Genomic DNA, 26,707 nt, shown 5'->3' on the forward strand with positions numbered 1-26,707 from the left:
ACATGCCTGGGTTGCTCGCTGGATCCCCAGTAGGGGGCATGCAGGAGTCACATCAATGTTTTTCTCTCTCTCCTTCTCCCTCTCCCTTCCTCTCTCTAAAATCAATAAAAATAACAGTTTTAAAAAGTCAGTAATGAAGAACTGCAAGACTGTTTGTAGCTTCTGGGGTTTATAAGTTTTCCATTTTCTCTTTCTCTAGACAGCTAATTCATTTCTGGTTTGTTTTAAATTTTCAATATCACAGAATATAAAACACCGCCTGCAACAAATCTCAGGTCGGATTGACATCATCCACAATAAGAAGACTGCAGCCTTGCAAAGCGCCACACCTGCAGAAAGGGCAAAGCTCCAGGAAGCTCTCTCACGGCTGGATTTCCAATGGGAAAGAGTTAACCAAATGTACAAGGACCGCCAAGGGTAGGTGGCTCTTATTTTACTAAGTGATTCTACACATTTTCAGGGAACTCTAGAGTTCATGTCAATGTTATCCATAGGAAAAGGGGTGGGGAGGAAGAGAGAGAAGTATCACTATCATTGGAAAAACATCAATGGAGTAAGAACAAATGATGATTAGTTCATATTAATGAGCTGACTTCTAGAAATTATTCTGTACTGAAGTTAGCATTATTTCAGAGCACTGTACTGTCCGCTAAAATTCAGGTAGTGTCAAAATAGGTTTGGTCATTTCATTGAGTTGATGTAAATAACTGTATAATGTAAAGTGTCTATCTTTGATAAAGTCTTTATCCTATATATTTATAGTAGTTTGCTACTTTGATTGATGTGTTCAAAATGTAAGCTATCAACAAAACATTGATTTTCATTTATTGTTTCTATTTTGAAGGCATTATATTACATTCTGAAGTCCCCCCACTTATTTTTTTGCTACGAGGAATTTGTTAGGTTGATTTAAAATAACTTTTTAGTGCTTCCCTTAATTCAAATACCTAGCTTTGGGCCCAAAATTTTAAATTCATATGAATTCTTTAGCCTCACATTACAAGAAGGTAGTGTTGTTTTTTCTCTTTCAATTTTAGGTTAAAGGTAATAAAGTTCTAATGGCTTAAAAACAATTTGTTTCAAATTTATAGTCTCAAGATAGTCTTCTTTAATATTCTAAGAGAAAATAAAATAATTTTCTAATAAAGAGAAAATAAAATAATTTTCTAATAGTTATAGGGAACCTCCTCAATATCTCACATCTGTCCATTTTTAACCATCCATACTTCTGTTTCAGTTCTTTGTTTACTACATTTCTACTGCTAGTAGAAATCTTGGTTATTTCCAGTGAGCATCCCTATTTTGTTTCCAGTTATCTTTCATCCAGAGTTGTTTCCTTAAGTAAAAGAATTTCATTTCAATGCTCAACATCACTAATCATCAGAGAGATGCAAATTTAAAAAAACAATGAGGTATCACCTCACACCTGTCAGAATGGCCGCCATCAACAAATCATCAAACAACAAGTGTTGGCGAGGGTGTGGAGAAAAGGAGACTCTAATACACTGTTGGTGGGAATGCAGACTGGTGCAGCCGCTGTGGAAAACACTATGGTGTTACCTCAAAAAATTAAAAACTGAACTTCCATTTGACCCAGTGATCCCACTTCTAGGAATATACCCTAAGAATCCTGAAACACCAATCAGAAAGAATATATGTACCCCCATGTTTGTAGTAGCACTATTTACAATAGCTAAGATCTGGAAACAGCCCAAGTGTCCATCAGTAGATGAGTGGATAAAAAAGCAGTGGTACATATACACAATGGAGTACTATGCAGCTGTATGGAAGAAAGATCTTTTATCCTTTGAGATGATATAGAGGGACCTGGAAAGTGTCATCCTAAGTGAAACAAGCCAAACAGAGAAAGACAAATATTGTATGATCTCACTTATTTGTGGAATATAATGAACATAACAGTCTGAAGAACGGGGTAGGCCCAGAGAGGTGGAAGTAGGGTACAGACTGACAATCCCCAGAAGAGGACGTGATGGGGGAGAGATAAACCACAGAATTTATATGCATGTATGTATGAACAATGGACATGGACAACAAAGCTGGGGACAGGGTGGGGACAGAGGGGGAGGGGGGAATCAGTGGGGGGAAAAGGAGAAACATCTGTAACAACAATAAATTAATTAATTAAAAAATAAAATAAGAGTAAATGCACACACACAAAAAAGGACTTCATTTCAGTACAGTCGTCCCTTGTCCCTTGCCACTTCATGCTTCGACTTTTGCGGCTTCACTGTATTGCAGTTTTTCAAATACTGTGCAGACAACCAAGCACTCGCTGTATCATTTTCACTGTCTCGATCAACTTTTTAATGAATATATTTTTAAAAAACCACGATAGAGTGAAGCCACAAAAGTCGAAGCGTGAAGTGGCGAGGGATGACTGTATATAAATAAAGAATCCTACTTCACAGAAATGTATTAATCATGGTAGAGTCTGGAACTGATTAACCATGATCAACAAGGGCCGACTGTACTATAATCTCATTTTCCTTAGAATAAAGTCCAGACTCGCCCTAGCTGGTTTGGCTCAGCGGTTAGAGCGTCAGCCTGTGGTCCAGAGAGACCTGGGTTCAGTTCCCGCTAAGGGCATGTACCTCGGTTGCAGTTTGTCTCCAGCCCTGGTTGGGTCGTGCGGGTGGCAGCCACTCGATGTGTCCCTTTCATGTCGATGTTTCTCTCTCTCTCTCTTCCTCTTTCTCCCTCCCGCTCTATCTGAACAAAAATGGAAAAAATGTCCTCGGGTGAGGAAAAAAAAAAAAAAAAAGAATAAAGTCCACACTCATTAATTTGTCATAGGAGGCCTTCACATGAGCCCTGCTCATCTGCTCAGCCTCAGTGTTTCTCAGTTCCTGCCTGGACTCCAAACTCTCCAAGTTTGGCTCTAGCAATATTAATTTGATTTGAAGATTTCAAATCTTTCGTGTCCTTCTGTCCTATTTGTCATTCAGGTCTCACTTAGATGTTATTTCCTTCTTAAGATCCTAAAACTATCAGTTGATCATAAAGTCTAGAAATTTAGATATTGTTTTCACATTTAATGTAATATAATGTCAATATACCATTTATGTATTTGCAAACGTTGCCAGACTTGCTGGTTCCGAAGTGACCTACTTAAAAAAAATGTTTTCTTTATTGATTTTAGAGAGAGAGGAAGGGAGAGGGAGAGAGAGAAAAACATTGATTAGAAAGAGCATCAGTTGGCTGCCTCCTACATGCCCCCCACTGGGGATTGGGCCCACAACCTGGGCACGTGCTCTGACTGGGAATTGAACCAGGGATCTTTTGGTGCATGGGTCGAGCTCAACCACTGAGCCACACTGGCTGGGCTGAAGTGACCTACTTTTAGAACTTACCACATAGTAATCAGTTTTTTTACTTTCCTGCCTTGTGCACAAGCTCCTTAAAGACAAGAGTTATGTTTTATTTTGTGATAAGCTTAGTCCTACTGAGTACAAAGTGGATATTCAGTATGGATATGCAGTGGATATTCAGACTCAAGCCTCCTCCCAGAAACCTGAAAATATTTTTCTATGAATGGTATAATAGTTTTATTTCAATTGGATGGAAAACAGCTGATCCTAGGGTATCCAAAGCCAGTCTTGATCAAAGAAAAGAAACTCAGCAAGCCTGTGCATATACTGCAAAAGGCAAACTTATAATGCCACCATGGTGTACCTTTTTTCAGTATCCCACATTGAGTCATTATGAACCTCTGCAAGCTACTCCAATGAAGTCAGCTTCATCATCCTCTCTTGGGTTGCTTGTTTCACTGTTGGGATGTTCTTGTCCCTGTTGTGTTCTTGTAGACAGTGTTTTCTCCTAGCCATCCCGTCTACCATTCCAATCTCCTAAGATCTTTGGGAGGTTCTTGAGTAGCCATTGGTTATGGTGCCTCTGTAGGCCCCCAGCACTCTGCACTGACTCAGTGGTGACACGTTTTGCTTTTTGAGGCTTCTCCCCTACTTTGTTTATGTCATCTTTGGCCAGTGAGCTAGGTGTTCCCTTCTCACAGTGTCATAGATGTTTCCTCTTAGTTCACCTTCCCATTCCACAGAGAAGGTAAACTAGAAATCTCACCCAAAATAGGAGGCCTTTCATTTGTCTTGCAAAGAATAGAGTGTCTCTAATCCATTAGACTCACTTTTTTTTTCATATCCAGAGACTGGAAGAGTATCTTAGGTTTACTCTACTTGGCATTCCCTAGGAATTGGTCAGGAACCATTCGGTTCCCTATGGCTTTTGGCCTAGTCTCAGGTAACATTGATTGAAGTTGTTGCTTATGAACACAGGCTGTAGAATCCAACTTGTCTTGGAATCCTGGCTCTCTGACGACTAGATATGTGTCCTAAAATAAGTTTGTTAACTTTTATGCTCCACAATTCTCTTATCTATAAAATGGGATAAAACATTTTCTAAACCATAAGGTTGTTTTAAGGACTAAACGACACAACGCATGCTGAGAACTTAGTGCATTGCTTATACATGGTAATGACTCGATTAAACTTGGGATTTTTTTTTTTTTTTTTTTTTTTTGGTGCGTGCCCCTAGCGGGAACCAAACCCGGGACTCTCTGGTCCGCAGGCCAAAGTTCCAACCGCTGAGCCAAACCAGCCAGGGCAAGCTTGGCGATTTTGATGATGAAAATGATGATCTGGTGACTCTGACCGTCTTCATGTCTGTTAATTTCTTCTGATATTCTTTCACATTTTCCTGAGCACCACAGACAAATAAGTTAATTTCAGTCCCTGCTTTGTAGAAACTCCCAGACCTGGAGAGAAAATGGACAGTCAGTAAAATATAGGTGGATAGGTTCGAGCTATGTGAAATGGGGAGAAAAATATCCCTGGAGAGTGGAATAGGACCATGTTACTCAGAGCCTGGAATATAGCAAGGTCTATGAACCACTCCTGGTTCTGATTTACAACTAATAGAAAGTGACTCTGGTTATCCGAGGCAGAACTTTGTAACTTATTAGAAGGATATCAGGTAGCTCATGGAATCAATGGAACGGCCTAAAAGCCAGGTTTAAAAATGGGTAGAAAACATCAAGGAAGACCAAGCTAGGCATTCAGAAACACATCTAATATCAGGCCACGAAATGAATCTGAATTATGAACTGCTGCCATGGCCACAATACGCTGGTGCACCCAGAGGTACTATTGCCACTGGACATTATTTGCTATATCACTGCCGAAAAGTATCTAAATTATTACCTTTTGTGTAACCAATTTTAAAATTAAGGTTTCTGATAGAATTATTAATAAGGTAAGGGTTGGATTTTTTTTTCTCTAAAGTTTAACTTAGTGAATATTTTAGTCTTTGGAGGCCATATATTCTTTCATACAACTACTCAACTCTGCTGTTGTAGGGTGAAAGGAACCATAGATAACACATAAATGAATGGACGTCGTTTATTCTAATTAAACTTTATTTACAAAGACATGTGGTGGGCCAGATTTTTCTGTGGGCCATGAATTGCTGACTCCTCTTATCAGGCAAGCTTAGGTCATATAACTAGGTTCTAACAGCCAGGGGTCAGGGAAAATAAAGAGTTGGAATTTGGACTCCATTATCATGGTGGTCAGAAACTTGTCTCCCACCAAGGCCCATAGAATGGTAGAATCTTGAATCCTTAGAGAGATTAGAAACTATACATTCATAAATAGACAAATAGTCTGTATAGCCTTTATGTTGGGTTCTCAACAAAAGTCACCCGAATTTTTTAATAAGCCAACTTGAGGTTAAATCAAAATACCTTTAAGCCAGTAAGAAGGTATTGATATTTCTTCATATATGATCCATGTATGATAGTATATGAGTCAACTATTCCATAATATGGCGATACAAATCACTCCAAAACTCAACTTAGAACAACAAGCATTTATTCTCATGTTCATGGATCTTTAGGTTGCCCATGGTTTGGCTGACCAAGGGTAGGCTTGGCTGGAGAGCTGATTGAAGCTGTGGGTTAGCTGAGCTGGGCTGTAGGATGTGTGTTGGGTTATAGTCTGCTACATATATCTTCATTCTGGGCCTAAGACGAAGGGTCAGTGGCATGCTTTTCTCATGATGGATCACCAGAGTAGGAACCAAGTCTATCCTCCCAAGAGCACTTACAGCCTGTGCTCATCTCAATTCCACTCACAGTCTATTGGCCAGAGCAAGCCTGGCATCCATAGAATGGGGAACTGGTTCCTTCCTACCGTAGAAGGGGAAGAGGAATGAGTGTTTGCTGAATAACAATCCAAAGTATTATAGACAGTTAATCCTTAATAATAAAGGATTTTTTACAGCTAGAAAATATCTCAGTGATTTTGTACTGTTTTATTATTTTCCAGGGTAGACTATCACAAAGATGTTAAGTAATTTACCCAAACACCTGCTACATGGCATATTTCTATTTTGCCAAAATATTGAGTTCCAATAAGTTTGCAGAGTTTACTCACAATAAGTTACAAATATGAGAAAATGCATTAGACTCTTGGCATTCCTAAGGCATAGGTTCTGAGACCATCATTAATCAACAACTTCATGAATGCCATAATAGCAAAACTCATCTAAATTAATTCCATAAAGTAAAACAGACATTATTCGCCCTGGCCAGTTTGGCTCAGCGGTTAAAGCGTCAGCCTGCAGTCCAGAGAGACCTGGGTTCGGTTCCCGCTAGGGACCCGTACCTTGCTTGCAGTTTGTCCCTGGCCCTGGTTGGGTCGTGCGTGTGGGAGGCAGCCACTCGATGTGTCCCTTTCACATCGATGTTTCTCTCTTTCTCTCTTGCTCCCACTCTATCTGAACAAAAAATGAACAAATGTCCTCAGGTGAGGATAAAAAAAATAAATTAATTAAAAAAATAAAACAGATATTACTCTTTAGGAGAGAGCAAGTAGAGAATTAAAAGCCACATTGATTTGTGTCTGCTCACTCATTATCTAAGAGACATGCTTCCATGCATTGTCTTTCAGCATATAGAATTTCAACATGTATCACAGTAAAATTACAAATTATCAAAATAATAAAAGTGGCTCCTTTGCATGGAAACACAAATAGCGAACACAGTAAACATTAAATCCAGGAATCTCATGCGTATGGACAGATATACATATATGTAAGATACATATTTAACTTTGGGGGGCATTAGTTTTGTTGCTAAATTCTTTTTATTGGTGGGTTACTCATTGCTTATAAAAGATACATACAGGAAACACATGAAAATAAAGAGAATTAACATAAGATCTCCCTAGTATTAGAAAAACAAAGTCCTTTCCTTCTTTCAATAGATACTTGAGGGCTTACTAAGTGTGAAGTACTCTGTTGTCTTTATTTCTGATACCATCTTTACTGTCCCTCAGACCATTAACAGATTTGCCCCATGTTCAGGAAATTTCTCCCAAGCCTAAGAGGATATCCCAGTTCAAACTACACAATAAATGTGAAAGAAGTATCTAGACTACGAATTGCTGTATAGCCATAAGATGGCATTATTGTGTAATAGCAAGGTTCTGGTCTGACATCAAGCAAGGGAGTTTTCTAAAATGTATCCTTATTGTTGAACATATTACAGATGTGTCCCTCCTACGTTCCCCCATTGACCCCCTCCACCCTGCTCCTGCCACCCCCCACCTGCCTTCACTGCATTACAAAAATGATATTCCTTGGAATTGCATTAAGTCAAATATTTTGGGATGGCTCATGCGTGGTTAAATTTTAAGGTAATTCGGAGCTTCAGATCTGATGTAAAGAGGACATGAGACCAAGATGAGGAAAAAAGATCTCAAAAAATATGGAGAAAGCAGTGTGGGGGCATTTTAAAAATCAAATTGTAAAACCCATATTTCATAGCACGAGAAACAGGAAAACAGCATTGCATAAAAGAAGACGGTCACAAAATGATACATATTGTATGAATTCATTTATATAAAACTCAGAAACAGGTATAGTGGGGCTTCAAGGTCAGATATGGTTACCTTTGTGGGGAGTAGTAATTAACAAAGGCAGGAGCAGATTTTTTGGGTTTTGAGGAATGTCTTATATCTTGATCTGGGTGCTGGTTGCATTGTTTCCTTTAAGAAAGTTTATGGAGACCAGCCAGTGTGGCTCAGTGGATTGAGCGTCGCCCCATGGACTGAGAGATCCCAGGTTCAATTCCCAGTCAGGGCACATGCCTGGGTTGGGGGCTCGATCCCCAGTAGGGGGTGTGCAGGAGGCAGGTGATAGGTGTTTCTCTTCCACATTGATGTTTCTCTCTCTCCCTCTCTCTCTCTTAAAAAAATCAATAAAAACATTAAAAAAGAAAGTTTGTGGAACTATACACTTACGATTTCTACACTTTTCTGTGTGTAGGCTTTACTTGAATGAACTTTACACTTAAGTGAAAGAATAATAAATGCATACTTTTTTTAAGTACAAAAAGGACCTAACTCAGAAATTAAAAGAGGTGTAGCTTTAAGAAAAGCATATTACATTCTTCTATTTTGGGATTTCACCACGGAGCTCTGAATACTTTATAATTTACCAGTACAGACCCTAAGATAAGTATGTGGGCACCACTGCTCCAAAGTTTTTCCTAATTTACCACCATTGTGCTGGGACCACAGTGTCACATGTCAACAGGTTGCTGCTGTGAGAGGGAGAGCTGGAAGCTGCTTCCCTAGGGATGTCCCCTTTGTTTGGTTCGCTGAGTGTCAATCCCTCAGTATTAAAGCATTCAGATTCTTGCTGCCATTTGTGCTGCATGAAGGAAGATGAGACAATGAAAGAAATGAATAGAGAGAAAACAGGAAGAGAAACCAAAGAAATCTGATTTGAAAGAAAAGTGCTTTAATCATCTCTGTATTCAGCCTCTAGAGATCAAGCATGTGATTCTGCAAGTTCACTCCGCATGCAACTTTCTCCTAAGCATTTGCTCTCTCACTTGTAATTTGTCTATGGAGACTTTCAATAAATGCTTTTCTCTCATGTCAAGGTGAGGGAAATAACCCTATACTACCCACAGAGGGAAAGAATAATACACCGATCCTCATGTCATCACCATACAATTTTATCCTCCAAAGTGGAAGTTAGAGGGACAGATGCATAATCAGGGAGCTTTTCCGGAATTGTTTGTTCCCAAATGAGACATTCAGCCATAGCAGCATTATCAGCCTCTTCTATTTGTCACAATGCTATATGTAGTTGGGAAAATACATGATAAGCACATACAGGATTCTGACAACTCAAGAAATACTGAAATTGAGATCTTAGAATTAATCTGTACACAACTTAAAGATTTTCTTGGAAGATTTGGATCTTTATCTCTCTCTCTCTCTCTCTCTCTCTCTCTCTCTCTCGTGCGCGCGTGCGCGTGCGTGTGTGTGTGTGTGTGTGTGTGTGTGTATGCCAATACATAATTCTACTGTTGTTTTTTTAATTTGATAGAATTAAGAATTGAGAGAAAAAAATCTCTGGGACATGGGAACATTTTTTATGTCTCATTTTAGAATGATTGTCCTAACCAGGGGAAAGAATTCTCATGCATTAATTCATAGGGACAATGTAGAGAAAGATGTGTTAAATCGAGGAAGAAGTGAAATTTTCTATTTATGTTCCACTTTATTGTGCTGCTGAGACCATAGAAGGAAGGATTCTCTTTTGGTTCTCAGCTTCATGATCATTTTTTTTGTTTTTAGAAAATCATTATTTAGTAAGTTATTGATTTAAAATAATTCACTTTTTAAAAATATGTTATTTATTTATTTTTTTTAGAGAGAGAGGAATGGAGAGATAGAAACATCGATGTGAGAGAGAAACACTGATCAGTTGCCTTTTGCATGCCCTCTACTGGGGATCGAGCCAGCAACCCAGGCATGTGCCCTGACTGGGACTCGAACTGGGACCTTTCAGTCCATGGGACAACGCTCAATCCACTGAACCACACTAGCCGAGTGGAATTCACTTTTAAAACTTAGTTATTTATGTAGCCCTGACCGGTTTGGTTCGGTGGTTAGAGCGTTGGCTCAAGGACCAGAGTCCTGGGTTCGGTTCCTGCTAAGGGCATGTACCTCAGTTGCAGTTTGTCCCTGGCCCCAGTTGGGGTCATGTGGGTGGCAACCACTCAATGTGTTTCTCTTGCATTGATGTTTCTCTTTCTCTCTCTTCCTCCCTCTCTCCCACCCACTGTATCTGAAGATAAATGCAAATATGTCCTCGGGTGAGGATAAAAAAAGAAAACAAAAAACTTAGTTATCTGCATAAAGAAAATAATTAATCATTTATCCCCACAGATGCATCACAAAACATTCTTCTATATAGACACACTCACCAACTAACCTAAATACTGAAAATAATTAAAAGTTTATTGTTAACCTTAAAGTTTGCCCCAGTTAAGTATCCTGTTCATTATCTGCTCTCCTACCTTCATCTCCATTGATTGGTCTGACTAATTTTATTGATTTCTGGATGTCAGAAACGAGGTCAATGTTGATTGTTTGTGCAATGCCAAGTGCAGTGCACATGGTTGATAAATACTGTTTGGTGATGATGGTGAAAACTATAATCTCACAGCTTTGATATGTCATGCATACCAGAAATAAAGCATCAAAACTTTAAGAAAGGCAAATCTTTTGCTAACCTGTCATTTTCTATAATCTCCCTTCTCCAAATTTAGCCTCTACATCATCATCTCTGCCATATTTGCTTCCTCTTATGTATTTCAGTTTAGGGCTTGCCCCTCCTGAACACTACTTTCTCTTTCATGCTGCTCTGTTCAAGTGTTTACATTTCTGCCCAGGTTCTGTATAATCTAAATTAATCCCTACCTATTGTGAATATCTTTCAGTGGCTAGTTGTACTTTGTATACCACTGAGAGAGAGATTGTGAGCTAAATAGAGGAGTCATTGTTTCCACCCTGGCAGCCCAAAATGAAGTGTATCATTTGACTGCTGATGTCAATTACATGGAGGTTTTACCACCAGAGGCAAAGCTTGAAACTACAAAAGATTAGTCCCATATAGTTGGTGTTAGGAGGTATTGATTAACTATCAAACAGACTCATCAAAACAAACCAATTATCAACAGAAATATTCTTATCCCATAATTCTGATTGTTTGGAACTATTTAAAACATGACCTGTTTAGTAGAGTATAACATTTGAATTAGATACCTAAACTAGCCCTTGATTTATATTCCCTGCTTTACTTATAATTTCTTCTGAATTCTTAGTGCTGAGCACAATAGGTGAAGGAATCAAATGAAGGGGATCTGTTGTATTTATTTAATAAAAGAGATTTTTGAAATGCATAAAGTATAAGTTTGTTTCCACCCATCATCTTATCGTCTGTATGTTCCTATTGCTAGTTCAAAGCACTCAGGAGTTGCAGAGTGATTTGCTTTTTATGAGAGCCATTTCATACACCATCATTTGCCTTATATCTTCAACATTTTCAGATTCTTATAAATCTTTACAGTTCACATAGAGGTTAGCTTAAAACTTGCTTCAGATAAGAAATTGACTAGATATAAAATTCACATAATCTCAGAGTTAACCATAGATCAATATCCTAGATCTTTTTCTCAAAGTAATTGAACATTTTTGTTTCCCAGGATAGCTGTTTACACACATTTCCATTCTTCACCGTAGATGATTGTACTTCTTCAGTGTACAGGGGGCTGTCGTTTGCTTGTTAGTTATCTACCTAAACTTGTATTTTCATTATTGACAAAGGGAAAACACTCTCATAGAGAAACCAATTTTATGCCTGTAGTACTAGCCTCATTTTAGAAATAAAGTCGCTATTGGACTTTACTCATTGTATGTTTCTTGGCTTTGTCATGTCACAAATTTTCCTCTCTAAATATACATTTTTCCCTCTACACAGAATAGATGAGTTTTGGAAAAAGACAAACTGTAATAAATGTAATTTTCCCAGAAACTTTCTTTACTTTATTGGTTAGAATTTGTTTTGGCTGAGAGTAACAGAGGCTCAAGGTCACAATGCTTTCACTAAGAGAGATACATATTTCTCTCTTCTTAAAAGCCTAGGATTTTGCAGTCAAGGCAGTCATGATGACTCTGGTCATTCCTACTTTCTACCCAGCTATCCTTTTTATGGTGGGCCCTCATGCACATGTTGCAAGGTGGCGTTCCCACGACATCCACATTTCAAGGAGAATGGGAGAGGGGCAAGGGATGTATACCTATTGTATTTTAGGGAAATTTCCTGGGTGCTGCCATGTTTTACTTCTACTTCATTGGCCAGAAGTCAGTCACATGATTACAGCTAAGCTTAAGGCTGGGAAATGTTGTGTTTATTTCTGAGTCCTATGTGCTCTGCCAAAAGTATATAGTTGTGGAAAAATGGGAGAATGATAATTGGAAGAGAACATAGAAAAACTGCTAGTATTTTGTTTTTTAAACAGCCTTAAGAAATATGTATAAAGATTGCTGTATCTAGGGTTACTTCCTTGCCATACTGTCTTACATAATTTTATGAACTCTGGCTTCCTGAATTCTGCCAATATAAAATAGAAGTTTTTCATCATTTCTCAATACCCACTTGTTCTATCTCTCCACATCCTCAAAACATTTTCTCATTAATCAAATGTTGTCTGACTCTCTCATCTTTCCAAAAAACCCACTGATTAGTCAAGGAAAGAGATGGATGGCTAACTTTGTTGTCACCATGTTTCTAGGTTATATATCTCCTACTTACTTACTTTGACTAAAGTTGGGTCACTGGTAGATTTTAGCACTTTAGACTGTTGACTCCTAGAGTGACCACTATCAAATAAGGATCTAAGCCTAAAGCTAAAATTATGACAATGTACTAAAATTTCAGGACATTGCCTTTTGTGGACATGTAAGATAGGTCTTACATAAGATTAAAGGTCTTCAGTTAGAGAAAGACAAATATCACATGATCTCATTTATATGTGGAATCTAATGAACAAAACAAATTGACTAACAAATAGGTCCAGAGACATGGAAGCATGGAACAAACTGACAGATCTCATAGGGAAGGGGGGAGGGGCGTGGGAGGAGATTAACCAAAGGATTTATATGCATATATGCATAGCCCATGGACACAGACAAGAGTGCAGTGAAGGCCAGGGGTGGGGTGGGAGCCAAACAAACGGGGGGGGGGGGTGGTGGCAAAGAGGGGGTAAAATGGGAGACATCTGTAATAACCTCAACAATAAAAATAAATGCAAAAAAGATTAAAGGACTTCTTTTTGAGTAATACATACATGCCAGGCATGCTTTCAGTGTTTTATATAAATGATTTCACCCTCAGGAGAACCACATTTTACAGATGAAGAGCTTAAGGTTCAGAGAGAACAAATAACGTCCCATGTTCACATAGGATGTATATGCCAGAGCCTGTATTTTGGCCCAAGTTATGAACTCCTGTCTGCTGCACCACTTGCCTCTTAGGCATTTCACATAGGATGCCTTATGCTCAAGGATTATGGTCTCTTTTCCAGAAACCATTCTTCAGTAGCAGCAACAGGGAAACATAAAAACTTTAAAATATCTTGTATCTGAAACTACAGTGTTTTAAATATATGATTACAAATTACAAGGCGGTGTCTTCATGTTCGATATCTGAAGAAGAAATCAATTGTGATTTTATAAGAAGCTTGGCAAAGCCAACTGGTAAAGGATCTTCTCAAATGCTAGAGGAACCTGACTTATTCTTTGGCAGTCAAAGTCCAACTCATCATTCAGGGCCCAGTGCAAATACCAGCATTTGGGATCCTTCACTGGTCTCAATCAATTATTCTGTTCTCTATGTTCTCAGAACTCTCTGTTCTTGTACTTCTCTTATGAGCACTTATCATGAATTTATGTCTTAGAGCTGTGCGCAACTCTGTACATCCAGTAGAGTTTCTGTTCCTATAGGGCAGAAACTGTGCCATCTACCTTGCTCACCTCTAAGCCAAACGCAGTATAATTCCATGGTAATTGCTCAATGCATATTAATTTTTTTTAAATCAATGAGTATTTAGATGTAAATAATAAATTGCTCACTCAAACGTTGTAATATTTTGGAGTGAAAAGGTTTCTTGTGTGTTTGGTTAATAAGAATTTCATTTCTATTATGGCATATTCAACAAAATATTTATGGAGAGTAAATTGCCTCATATTGACTTTCACTTTTCTATAATAAGGCTTAATTATGACTTTGAAGTATGGTTCTAGCAATATATGAATCATCTGAGATCTTGATATGTTCTTCCAATATATGGTGTTTCAGAGAAATAAACGGTCTCTCATACTGAAAAATACACACATTAGCCACTAAAGTTAATATAACTTTCTGGTGGAAGTAATAAACTTTTTGTTTGTTTGCTTGCAGACATGACTGTTTTAACTTCACTATTCTAGGGTGGGGACAATTGTTGCCATTTTAAAATGTTTAACGCTTTAAAATATCTGTTTACTCTCTGAGAATTGCAAATTCTTGCCTCTGAGGCAATTTTCACAAGAATTATTTTCTTATTAGTTTTAGTTTATCCATGGACAGTCTCAGATTCCTTTTGAAAACATCACTTTCCTCAAGGGAAAACTGCCCATTACCATCTAAAGATGTGGGTTTTGAGAGATTTCTGCTTGAAACAACATGTTTTAAAATATTCTATGTGGTTGCTTAAAATGGCTAGACACTTAGAAAAATGAATAACAGTTTAGATGGACACTTTAGAAATTCTTAACATTTGAATCATTTGTATATTTGAAGAAATATAGGCGGTATATTTTTTTCCACAAAGGGTGAATTTTTTCTGTTTAGTTTCTCATGAAATGTTTTTTTTTTCATTTGACTCTCTCTAATATTCAAAGATGTAGCCTAGCTTTTAAACTAAGCAGTGTGGCCCCGGCCCGTGTGTCTCAGTGGATTGAGTGCCATCCCTTGGACTGAGAGGTCCCGGTTTGATTCCTGGTCAGGGCACATGCCTGGATTGTGGGCTCATCCCCGGGGCGGGGGGGGGGGGGAGCGTGCAGGAGGCAGCCAATCGCTGTTTCTCTTTCACATCAATGTTTCTATCTCTCCCTTTCTTCTTCTCTCTCTAAAAAAATCAATAAAAACATTAAAAATTAAACTAAGGAGTTTCATTCTATGCCCTTTTATTGGAAATAATTCTGAAGTAATCAGAGAAATAATTCTATAATCTTTATGGGTACCTTCCATAAAGAGGTAGCGCCATGATTAGGACATAGATGCCAACTCGCATATTTGTCTTATCCTTTTTTCATCATCTCCCAGTAAGTAGGAGTGACTTAAGGTTGCTGTCCATTGGGCCCAATTGGGTCTAGCATTCTTGGTCAGAATTATTGTTTCCACAGTAATTCTGTGTAACAAGCACAACCAAAAATAACAGTGAGTTATTATTCTCATGCTTATAGGGCTACTCTAAGTCAACCCTACTTCAGCCTGTTGTATAGTAGGTTGAATGAATAAGTCTGATCTGTGTGTTTCACTCTGTGGCCCAGGCCCACAAGTCTGAGAGCAGAGGAATACAGTCTGCTCACCGTGAGGACATGTCAAGACTGAGAATACATAATACTAGTACAGAATAGAAGTGGGGAAAAGAGTTGAAAATACTGCACTATCCTAGTAGAATATTACAGCATCAGTGAACATTTTTAATGAAACACTTGTGACTTTCTGAGGCAGTCCAACACACAACTTGTTGATTCCACTTGGAAATGTGTCCTGAATCTATTTTTCTGTAAGTTTATCTCTAATCTAATGTGTTGGGAGTACTTTTATTTTACAAAAACAAAACAAAAAACAACCCAGGAATATTATCAAGCAAAAATTTAATGACCCCCGGAAAAAATAGAATATGGAATAAAACTTGATGTCCCAGTTTTATTTACCAAGAGGAGAGTTTCTTTATGCACACTGGGAGTTGGATTTCTGAATAGCATCATGACTTTCCATATCCAGCTGTCTGCTGCTTGAAACTACCATAAGCTGACTATCATGGCTCATGGTATACCCCTGAAGAAGGCCATCTGGTTTATTTCTCTTGGAAAAATTTGTTTAAAAACAAGCAGCTGCATGACAAAGTATGAAGGAGTCTCTGTCTATCTGTAGTAAATAAGTAGGTCCGCAATGCACATAATAAAGCATGTTCTAATCTGAGCCAGCATTTCTAAAAGAGAAATATTATTTTCTCATAAATAAAATTAAAATCCACAGAATGCAATAACAAGAAAGGGACTCCATCAAATTAATAATTTGGGAAAAATAAGCAAGGTGAATGCTGATTTATGATTCAAAATGACCTTCTGGTAATAACTAAGTTGTATATACTTATATAGAATCTAATGCTTGGACATTGTTATTTTTGTAGTTGTTTACATTAGAATTACATTTCTTAAAGACCTGTCCTTTAACTCCTAAAATTCGTTGGGATTTAATTTTTTTTTATCCTCGCCCATGGACATTTTTGCATTTATCTTCAGATAGAGGGGGAGGGAGAGATGGGGAAAGAGAGAGAGAGAGAAACATCGATGTAAGAAAGGCACATAGGGTGGTTGCCACCCACTCAACCCCAGCCAGGGTGGGGACAAACTGCAACCGAAGTATGTGCCCTTAGCGGGAACCGAACCCGGGACTCTGGTCCACAGGCCGATGCTCTAACCGCTGAGCCAAACGGGCCAGGGCTCGTTGGGATTTAATTCATTGAAAACATATGCTCTCTCTCACCTTCTACTAGGTCTCTGTGTATCCATTACAGTTAATCTCTCAAAAAGAGTACATGCTACATGTTTTTTTTTGAAAGCATGAATGGATTTTCCAGTTAAATTAATTGATCTAAAGGATTAGACATGGTTAAGAATTGATTTTGGTTTCAATAAAATTTGGGGGGTTAACAGTATCTTAGTTTGGGTTCCTCCAAAAGCCAATCCTGAGACAAGGATTTGAGTCCAGGTCTTTTATGTGGGAAGTGATCCCAGGAAACTGTGGCAGAGTAGTGAGGTGACAAAGGGAAGAGAAAGTAGCCTGTGAAGAGTTTCATCAAGCCAGCCACTGCTGTGGGGAGAAATTATATGGAGAAAGTCTAGGCAACCATAAAACAGGTGTCCCGAAATTACTTTAAGCAAGGGTGAAGAGAGCTGTGATGTTTATACTCCAACTCTTACAAGTCATTTTTTTAGGGCTGCATCAGGCTGTAATGCATGCTCCACTTCAAAGAAAGCCCAAAGACAAAAACTGGTAGTTGATGGCTATTGGACATCAGCCAGAGCACACTAAAGTGTCAAGAGCCAAGAGAATGGGTGAAACTCCAACAGGCTATGTATGCTCCAGTATGGAGGAGAAGACATTATTTCACTAAACAAGGGTGACTGCATTCCTTCCCCAGCTGTTCACTCTCCTGCTTATTTGTGCAACTTTTCTGATTCCAACAATTATCTGGATCCTGCCTTACCCTAAGCATTCACATTCTAATGCTTATGTGACTTTCTCATTCTTCCTCCTTGTCATGTTTGTTTCTTTCCTCACTGATGTTTACCTCTGTTGTTTGTATGTACTTAACTGTGGTTAGGTTTTTGAATGATTGAATTTTGCTTTACAATTCAACACAAGACTTAGAGAGTTTTATTTAAGTGGGATTCACACTAGTGACACAATTAGAACTAGAAATTAAAGATCATAGACACAGTCATGCTACATCAAATTCTTGAATGGCATAACAGACTTGAATTTGTGCCTTTTATCACTAATAAGTTGTTTGAGAGATTTGTCAAAGGATTTATTTAAGAAAATTTCATGTGTGTGTCCAGTTTATTCCAAGTCTTCTGCAAATTATCCAACAGTACATCAAAAGACAAGTTGAAATTGTGATAACTTCCTTATGGTCACAGAATTCCCTGAATGCCTCTGTTACTGGTTTGGATCAGCAGACTACATTCATGATACTTGGTTAGACATTCTTTACTCATTCTCACATCTTCAAAGGTAAAGTCCTAGAAGATCAAAAACACAATTCTTCGGATAGCCTTCTCTAGAGAAGCCAAAAATAGATTAGTTCTCACTATAGACAAAGATAAATTTTACTCTTAAGTTAATTTTACCTCATGACCAGAATTCTTTGCCATATGAAAGTCATTTGACTTATGAGTGGAAACAAAGAATAACGAGAATGATTAGAGATCTAGATGACTTGACTAGATGACAACAAAAGAAAGAACACGGCTCTTGAGCCCTGGCCAGTTTGGCTCTGTGGTTAGAGCATCAGCCTGTGGTCTGGAGAGACCTGGGTTCAGTTCCCGCTAAGGGCACGTACCTTGATTGCTGTTTGTCCCCGGCCCTGTTTGGTCATGTGGATGGCAGCCACTTGCTGTGTCCCTTTGCCATCGATGTTTCTCTCTCTCTCTCTTCCTCTCTCTCCCTCCCACTCTATCTGAACAAAAAATAGAATAATGTCCTCGGGTGAGGATAAAAAGAAAAAGAAAGAACACAGCTTTTGAAATGTAGACAGAAGGAAGTTTAAGGGAGACATGAACAATGTTTGAAGCATTTTGAGGTTGAAGAACACAGGAAAATGGGATAAGTGAAGATAAGTGAAAATCTTTTTTTTTTTTTTTCATTGAAAGAAAGAGGACTGGAAATTGGGTGGAAGTCATTTTGTTTTGTTATGTTTCTTAATAAGGAAATACCTGTGGCAAATCTGGGGAATTAGGAAAGCTAGGCTTTTATAACTGTGATGTTTCAAAGGTCACAAAGGAAATTAAATTGTAGATTGGGTTTAAAAGCACTGGAATTACTTCCAGTCCCATTTTTTCCCCAGGATTCTGTTCATAATAAGAAAATAGATCACAGCATAGCTAAAGGGAGGTGTTTAGGTTTTTACTACTTCAAGTGGACTGCCTCATGGCCCCTTTGTATTTGGTGAATTACATCAACCATGAAAGGTACAACCGATTACTATTATATTATAACAATTTAATAATTATTATTGCACAACCTCTTATTGATTGGACAGGACCACGTGTCTTCTTAAATTTATAATCATAAATAAATGAAAGTCAGTAAGAAATGTATTTTGTATGAAGTCTGCCCTTATCAGTCTCATCAATGACCATAAAATCAGATTCCTTATCTGTATAATGCTTTAATATTTCTGCTTTTGCTTCAAAACATCTTAGGCATAAGTGATGTATTTTATCAATGGCTTGTTTTTCTAAAAAGTGTTTTATAGGGCCCTGGCCAGTTTTGCTCAGTGGTTAGAGCATAGGCTTGCAGACCAGAGAGTCCCGGGTTCGGTTTCCGCTAAGGGCACGTACCTTGGTTGTAGTTTGTCCCTGGCCCCGGTTGGGGTCGTGTGGGTGGCGACCAGTCATTTTGTCTCTCTGACTTTAATGTTTCTCTCTCTCTCTTCCTCCCTCTCTCCCTCTCGCTCTGTCTGAAGATGAATGCAAAAGTGTCTTTGGGTGAGGATTAAAAAAAAAGTGTTTTATAGGGAGTAACTTTGAATGTTAGAAAATATAAACATGAAATGTTTTCTATGAAATAGCTCTCTAAATGATTTTTATGAGAACATTTCTGCCTACGGTATCAGAAATTTCATCCCAAAGACTGCAAATGGACAGAATTTAAAATACTTATCTCACAGATGTTCTATTATTAATAAGATAATGAAATTTGAAGGCAAAAGAACAGTGCAGTTTAGCTTCAGTAAGTAAACTCAAAATGTAAAATTGACCACCTTTTTACATACATGGGTTGATTTCCAACATTAAAGAAACCTGTAGACACTTGCTTTTCATTTACTTTTCATTCTGCTGACAGCAATAGTTTCTTGGACTGTATAAAGATAGTTTGGACATGAACTTCATTTACATTTCTTTCTCTGGATGTCAAATACATGAAATGATTTTTAAAGTCAATAGCTAAAGAATAGATGAGAGTGGGTAGAGAGGAAGGAAGAATTGTTTCAGTTAATGGGCTTTGTTTTCCTGTGTCTCTTATTAGATGGAAGCTGTTACCACTCAAAATCCTGGATGGACTTCCTGTAGGAGAAATTTTTCTCATTTTTCATTTGCCTCCCAGAACTGACATGTGTTTCATGTTGCTAGATAGTGCAAATCAGTGGATATTTTCATGGGCAATGTTCTCTCTTCATCCTTAGAAAATAATTCTGATAGTAATTTTACTTAGTGAAAAGTGACCCTGAAAAAGTTAGCATCTTGTTAATCCCATATACGTTAATGGTGTCATTTTAATACATTTACAAAATAAGAGTCTGAATTTTGCCAGGTTCCTGACAGTAACAGCAGTAAATTTTAATTTCTATTGGCATGTGTTCCCATTATTTTGACATGGTAGATGGATCTAGTAAGATGGATAACAAAATGTTGTGCCTTCATATACTAAAATCTAATGACAATTATTCTTCCAATGCATGGCAGTGTCCCTAATAGCTGACATTCTGCAAAACATTCTCTCTTATCACATGCCAAGTGTTCACCATCTCTCTTTCTTGAGTTTTCTTTAAAGATTTATATCCTGTATTTTGTTCCAGAAATCTAGTAACAAGGTGACTAAGCAATGAACAAAAAAATTCTGTTGTGTTATATAATGAATCTTTATGAATACTGATAGAATTTTCATGATATTTATAAGATATTTTCAGATATATACTTCTGTTTTCTGTACTTTAAATTTTTGACATAATAGATTGTGATCTTAGATTGGGTTTCCCAAGAAACAGACTGAGATGGAGATTTGCATGCAGACATTTTACTGTGGAGTACTCGTAAGAACAACACGTGGGAAGGGAATACAGAGAGCAGGATTGGATTGGGTAGAGGGAGGAGTTGAAATTGTGCTGTGGTTATGAGAGATCTCATGTAGTCCTATGTGGAATTGAGATGGCCATTTAGAGTGTTGAATAAGGCCTTTGTAGCCTTAAATCCACCTGCCAATGGAGATGAGTTTCCCATCTACCCCCTTATAGGCACTATAATTTTGGGTAAGGAACCCCCTAGCTTGTGAGGGAAATTTCTGAGAAGGGATAAATTATTAGTAGATGACATTTTCAGCAACTGGGAGAATGAATGCTTCAGTTGTCATTGGGTCAATTTGGGTGGCATACCACAGTGTCTAATATACTAGTCATTTATCCTTATTGAGAAAGCATATATTGTTTTAGTATGATTTTTTAATAGAGAGAGAAGAAGGGAGACAGAGAGAGAGAGAGAAATATCGATGAAAGAGAACATCGATTGGCCACCTCTCTGCATGCTCCCCACTGGGGATCTGGCCCACAACCTGGGCATGTGCCCTGACTAGGAATTGAACTGGCGACCTCTTGGTGCATGGGTCAACACTCAACCACTGAGCCACACCAGCTGGGCAAAAAGCATATATTGTTTTTGAGTAAATAGTTTATACATAATAATGCATTTAGGTAGTGTTAAAAAGCCACTAAACTTTTTACTAGCTTTATTGAAATATAACTGACATAAGATAAACCTCACATATTTATTACATTTTGTTAACTTTTGGCATATGTCTATACCAGTGAAACTATCACCATACTCACGATAATGAATATATCCATCACCCTCACAAGCTTCCTCTCGGTGATCTCTTCCTCCTGACCCACCCCAACCCCAGGCAACCATTGATCTGCTGTCTGTATTATAGATTAACTTGAATACTCTATAATTTTATAAAAGTAGAATCAAAGTATATACCTTTTTATTGGTCTATCTTCTTACATTCAAGCTACTAGCTTTCTTTTTCAAAAAAATTTTCTCCTTTATTGATTTTAGAGAGAGAGGAAGGGAGAGGGAGAGAGAGATAGAAACATCGATGAGAGAGAACATCAATTGGCCGCTTCCTGCATACCCCGCACTGGGGATGGGCCCACACCTGGGCATGTGCCCTGACCAGGAATCGAACCAACAACCTCTTGGTGCATGGGTTGACACTCAACCATTGAGCCACACTGGCCAGACAAGCTACTAACTTTCATTTTGTGGCTAATGTGATTGCTGTGAAAGTGAGTGTATGCATTAAACAGGCAATAAAAACATTCCGGTGTACGTCTGATATGAGCTTGTAGATCTACAATAGATATTGAAATATGCCATTATGTTAGAACTAGTCCTCAGGTTTTCAAATGACCCCTGGCATATAGTCAGTTATTGCTGACTAAACCAAACCTTTTTTTAAAAGTTCATCTTCCACCAATTACCTAAAGATAGATTGGATCTAATATCTGGGTATAGAAATGGAGCATATTTCCTCCAGAAATCACAGTGTTCAAGTTTTATAATTTGTAATTGTTTAATGTATTTAGTCCTGAAATTGAGTTGTTCTCCCCCAATATTCTCCTGCAGGGAGATGTTTATAGGTTGTTGTTTTGAGGTGTTAGTGCTGTCAAGTATAAGATAAAGAATCACAAACTTACAAATTTAATAAAATCATCTTAATTTCACCAAACCAGTAGCACCACCACTTTATTTCTTATAAGGCCCTCCAGCGAAAACATTCATTGTCCTCTCTTTATTTTCCCCTGCACTTGAATTCCTCATTTCAACACTTCCCACGTTGCACAGAAATTCAACAGACTCTTCCTTTGTAACTCCTTCCATGTGCTCACTTTCTTTTCATCTTCTTGACATAAACCTCAAGTCCATAGATTTCTTGTGAGGGATTTCTCTCCACCCAAACTCCTTTCTTGACACATTTGTCTTTCTAAAGCAGCACTTCTGGTTTCACATTTCCCAGTCCAGAAACCTTCAGTGGTTCTCTACTGATAGTCTTGGTTCAAACTGGTAGCCCCTAAAGACTAGAGAGCTGGAGAATATGCTCTGCTTGGTTGTTGTCTTTGGCCTGCAGGGAGTTTTGAAAGGCAGTGAAACAGGGCAGGGGTTGGGCTGGTCAACACAATTAGTTTAGCACTTATTGCCTTACACATTTTTAAAAAATTAATTATTTTTTTTTATCCTCACCCGAGGACATTTTTCCATTTTTTGTTCAGATAGATAGGGGGGGAGAGAGAGTGAGAGAGAGCAACATCATCATGAAAGGGACACATCGAGTGGCTACCACCCACATGACCGACCAGGGCCGGGGACAAACTGCAACTGAGGTACATGCCCTTAATGGGAACTGAACCCGGGTCTCTCTGGACCACAGGGTGACGCTCTAACCGCTGAGCCAAGCCGGCCAGGGTGCCTTATACCTTGTACAGCTTTACAACTTGATGTCTCCTGTACGTCCCCTGAAGGCGTTTAATTTTTATAACCCCTTAGCCCAAAGGCTAACATCTAAAATTCATAGCCTGGTATTCACAACCCTAACTTTGCTTCTCTGACTTGTAATTCCATGTAATTCTATGGCCATTGACTTATTTTATCTCAAATGCCCTTAATTCTGCATTTCTTTGGAGTATAATTTTGCATATCACAATTTCACATGCAATTCCTGTCGACCTATAACCATTAAGAAGATTTGTTTGTTGGAACCGGAATCAATTTTATTTATCTTAAGAGAAATGAAATCTATTTGGGAGATATTGGATAGTTCACAGGAATGAAAGAAAGAAGGCAACCATTACCCAGGAAAGAAAGCACTGAGAACTCAGAGCTCAAGGAAAGTTACTTTTACAGGTGCTGCCATCAAAATTGCTTAGCTTTAAACCTCCTGTCCCTGTTTCTCTTAACTCTAGATTTATATTCCTAAATCTAATTGGCCTGATTGGGTCATTGTCCCACCCCTTAATCGACTTTGCAGAGCACTATGATTAAAAACTTTCCACCTTAAAATCAAGTGCAATGAGGGAAAATTAATTCTGCAAAAGGAAAAGCAGGATACCACTAACTAAAAAGTTAAGATGGTTAGAGCAATTAATGACAGCTGCCACAAAAAAACTAACCTTTAAGTCTCAGTGACTTAAATGCTTATTTTTGCTCATCTAAAGTCTGATGTAAAACAGGCAACTCTTCTCTGTACAGTCGCTGAGGGACCACACATGCTTCCATCTCTGGTACTGCCATCTTACTAGGTAAACTTGAGGGGCATTGGCAAAGGGCAACTGAAGAAAGGCTAGTGACTATGAAGTGCCTCAAGCCATAAGTAATGCGTCACTCTCCCCACATCCCCATTTCTCAGGGTTCAATTGTATTGGTGTCAATGCAACTTCGAGGTAGTGTGGGAAACGGGGAAATTTGGTGAGCACTAATTTTCTCCACCAGAAAAGGGATATTGGACATTTTAAAAAATGAAAAAAATATACACATTAAATGATCCTTGAATCTCCTGCTCTGTCAAGACTTTCTTGTGCAACCCATCAGGAGATGACCTCCAACTCCTGTGTTCATTTGGAGCATTACATTCCAGTTATTTATTTATACTGGCTCTTGTTATAATAATGTGTAGCTCTTCCTTATTATATAAATTATTACAAACTCTTATGAGACAATGATCAAGGGTATTAATTTATTTTTTGTCTCCCCATAGCCTCCAAAGCATAGTAGAGTTTCAATATATAACAGTCTTTGAGGCCAGAGTAGTAATATTTTCTTTAAAGCTGTGTCCAACACAAAGTACATGATGATGGATGTAAGAACATCTTGATTAGATTTTCAGGCAGATAGCAAATTTCCTACAACATTTCATGTTACTCTATGTTTTATTTACATTATTCATCATGAACATAAATTTAACATGATTACATAAAATCTTATTAAAGTTATTTTAAAGTAAAATTTAACAATCTTGTATTTATTTGTTTATTTTTAAAGAAGAGCAATTATTTATTGAAGGCTTTACATGTGTCATTTATCTTATTTAATCTTCACAGAACATTATAGCAAGTGTTAGTTACAGCTTCCCTAGGCAAATTGAAGTTTCCCTTCAACTATTCAATCTTGTATATATTTAAATAATATTTTATATTTAATATTATTTATTAATAATACACATAGTCATAGAAAACTTACGACATTGCAATGAATCACACCAAATGTGGTATTCACATTGGAATGCATTCTATATACCGTGTTTTCAATTTGAAAAGTTAGCATGGGTATGTGTTGAATTCAAAATATATATCTTCAAAATAATATTTCATACTCTGGTGAAGTCTGAAAATAGCAGTCATAATATATTATGGCTAGGTAGAATCGGAATAGTTATAATTTTAAATATGTTTTATTGATTTTTTAGAGAGAGGGGCAGGCAGAGAGAGAAACATCAATTACCTGCCTCCTGCATGCCCCCTATTGGGGATCGAGCCCACAATCAGTGCATGTGCCCTGACCAGGAATTGAACCTGGTCCTCTCAGTCGATGGGACAAAGCTCAATCCACTGAGCTACACTGCCCAGGCTGGTATAATTACAGTTTTAATGAAGGATTTCTTATGATCTTTTAAGGGCCCCAAATTGAAATTTTCTATTAAGTAATAGATATTTTAAAGCCAAGAAGAAGCTACAATGGCAAAACAAACAAGATTTACTATGTTATCTGAAGTGTATTTTAAATCTTTAATATTGCAGATAAGATATATATACTTTTAGTTTCTAGCCACTTCTGTCTATAATAATTTCAAATAAACATATTTATATCTAATATGATGCCATATGAGTATACAATGTGTACTACAGTGAAATAATCCTACTGAATGATTTTGGCTATTGGTACCCGTGACCTATTTCTGAATCATTTCTTATTCTATGTATATAAGTTGTGCTATTTTGTGATCTCACCTATGGCTATGTTTAAAACAGTGCAAAAGGACATTTTACCCTGACCTTTAGCATTCCAAATGAAGTTTGTTTCCAGTCATACGTAGCACATGGATCTGATCTATTTAATAGCTAAGCATTTGGAGGTCAAATTATTTCACAATTATACAGCTCAGCATCTCCCAGACTCAGGTACTTTCACTTGAAGCAATATTCCTACCATCATCTTCAATAAAAGGAGAAAACATGCAATAATGCATTGATATGGTAAATGTATACCTAAGCTTTCCATCTAATATATAAAACAGTGATATAACTTAATAATTCTGTGATGAGAAAGCAAGATTTAGCTGGAACAGTTGAGTCTGAATATTACTATTGAATTAACTTCTTTGAGATTGTGACTTCTGTGTGGCATTCTGCCCTTGGTTTCTCATCTGTAGGCTGAAAATAACATTATCATCTTTCTGTCTCCCTGTTGAAGGTTTTTTAACTATTTAAAAACATGTTCTTTGTTGAAGTTGGTAGCACAATTTTCTGTACCATAAATCAACAATTTTTTTTTATTTAAAGAGTCAGATAGTAAATATTTTAGGTATTGTGGACAATATCATCTCTGTCACAACTATTCAACTCTGCCATTTTTGTACAAAAACTACCAGAGACAATGCATAAATGAATAGGTGTGATTGTATTCTAATAAAACTTGGTTTTAAAAATATAGCTCAATCATTAAAATGTCCATACTACCCAAAGCAATCTATAGATTCAATGCAATCCCCAGCAAAACACCAACAACATATTTCACAGATCTAGAACAAAAACTTCAAAAGTTCATATGGAACCAAAAAAGACCCCAAATAGCCATAGCAATCTTGAAAAAGAACGACAAAGTAGGTGGGATCACAATACCAGTTATCAGGTTATACTACAAAGCTACTGTAATCAAAACAGCCTGGTACTGGCACAGGAACAGGCATATAGACCAGTGGGATAGAA

The 26,707-nt window shown here is 37.6% G+C and overlaps 1 protein-coding gene across 1 annotated transcript in view; it reads left to right on the top strand.

The window, feature by feature from the left end:
• Positions 1-26,707, top strand: part of DMD (dystrophin) — a 2,326,146-nt gene that overhangs the window by 1,068,626 nt on the left and 1,230,813 nt on the right. The window contains exon 43 of the mRNA XM_036270045.1: positions 245-417. Within this exon, the coding sequence (XP_036125938.1) occupies positions 245-417 (173 nt within the window). The remainder of the gene's footprint in view (positions 1-244; positions 418-26,707) is intronic.

This window comes from Molossus molossus, unplaced genomic scaffold (genome assembly GCF_014108415.1).
Source record: "Molossus molossus isolate mMolMol1 unplaced genomic scaffold, mMolMol1.p scaffold_m16_p_2, whole genome shotgun sequence".
In the NCBI taxonomy this organism is placed as follows: Eukaryota; Metazoa; Chordata; class Mammalia; order Chiroptera; family Molossidae; genus Molossus; species Molossus molossus.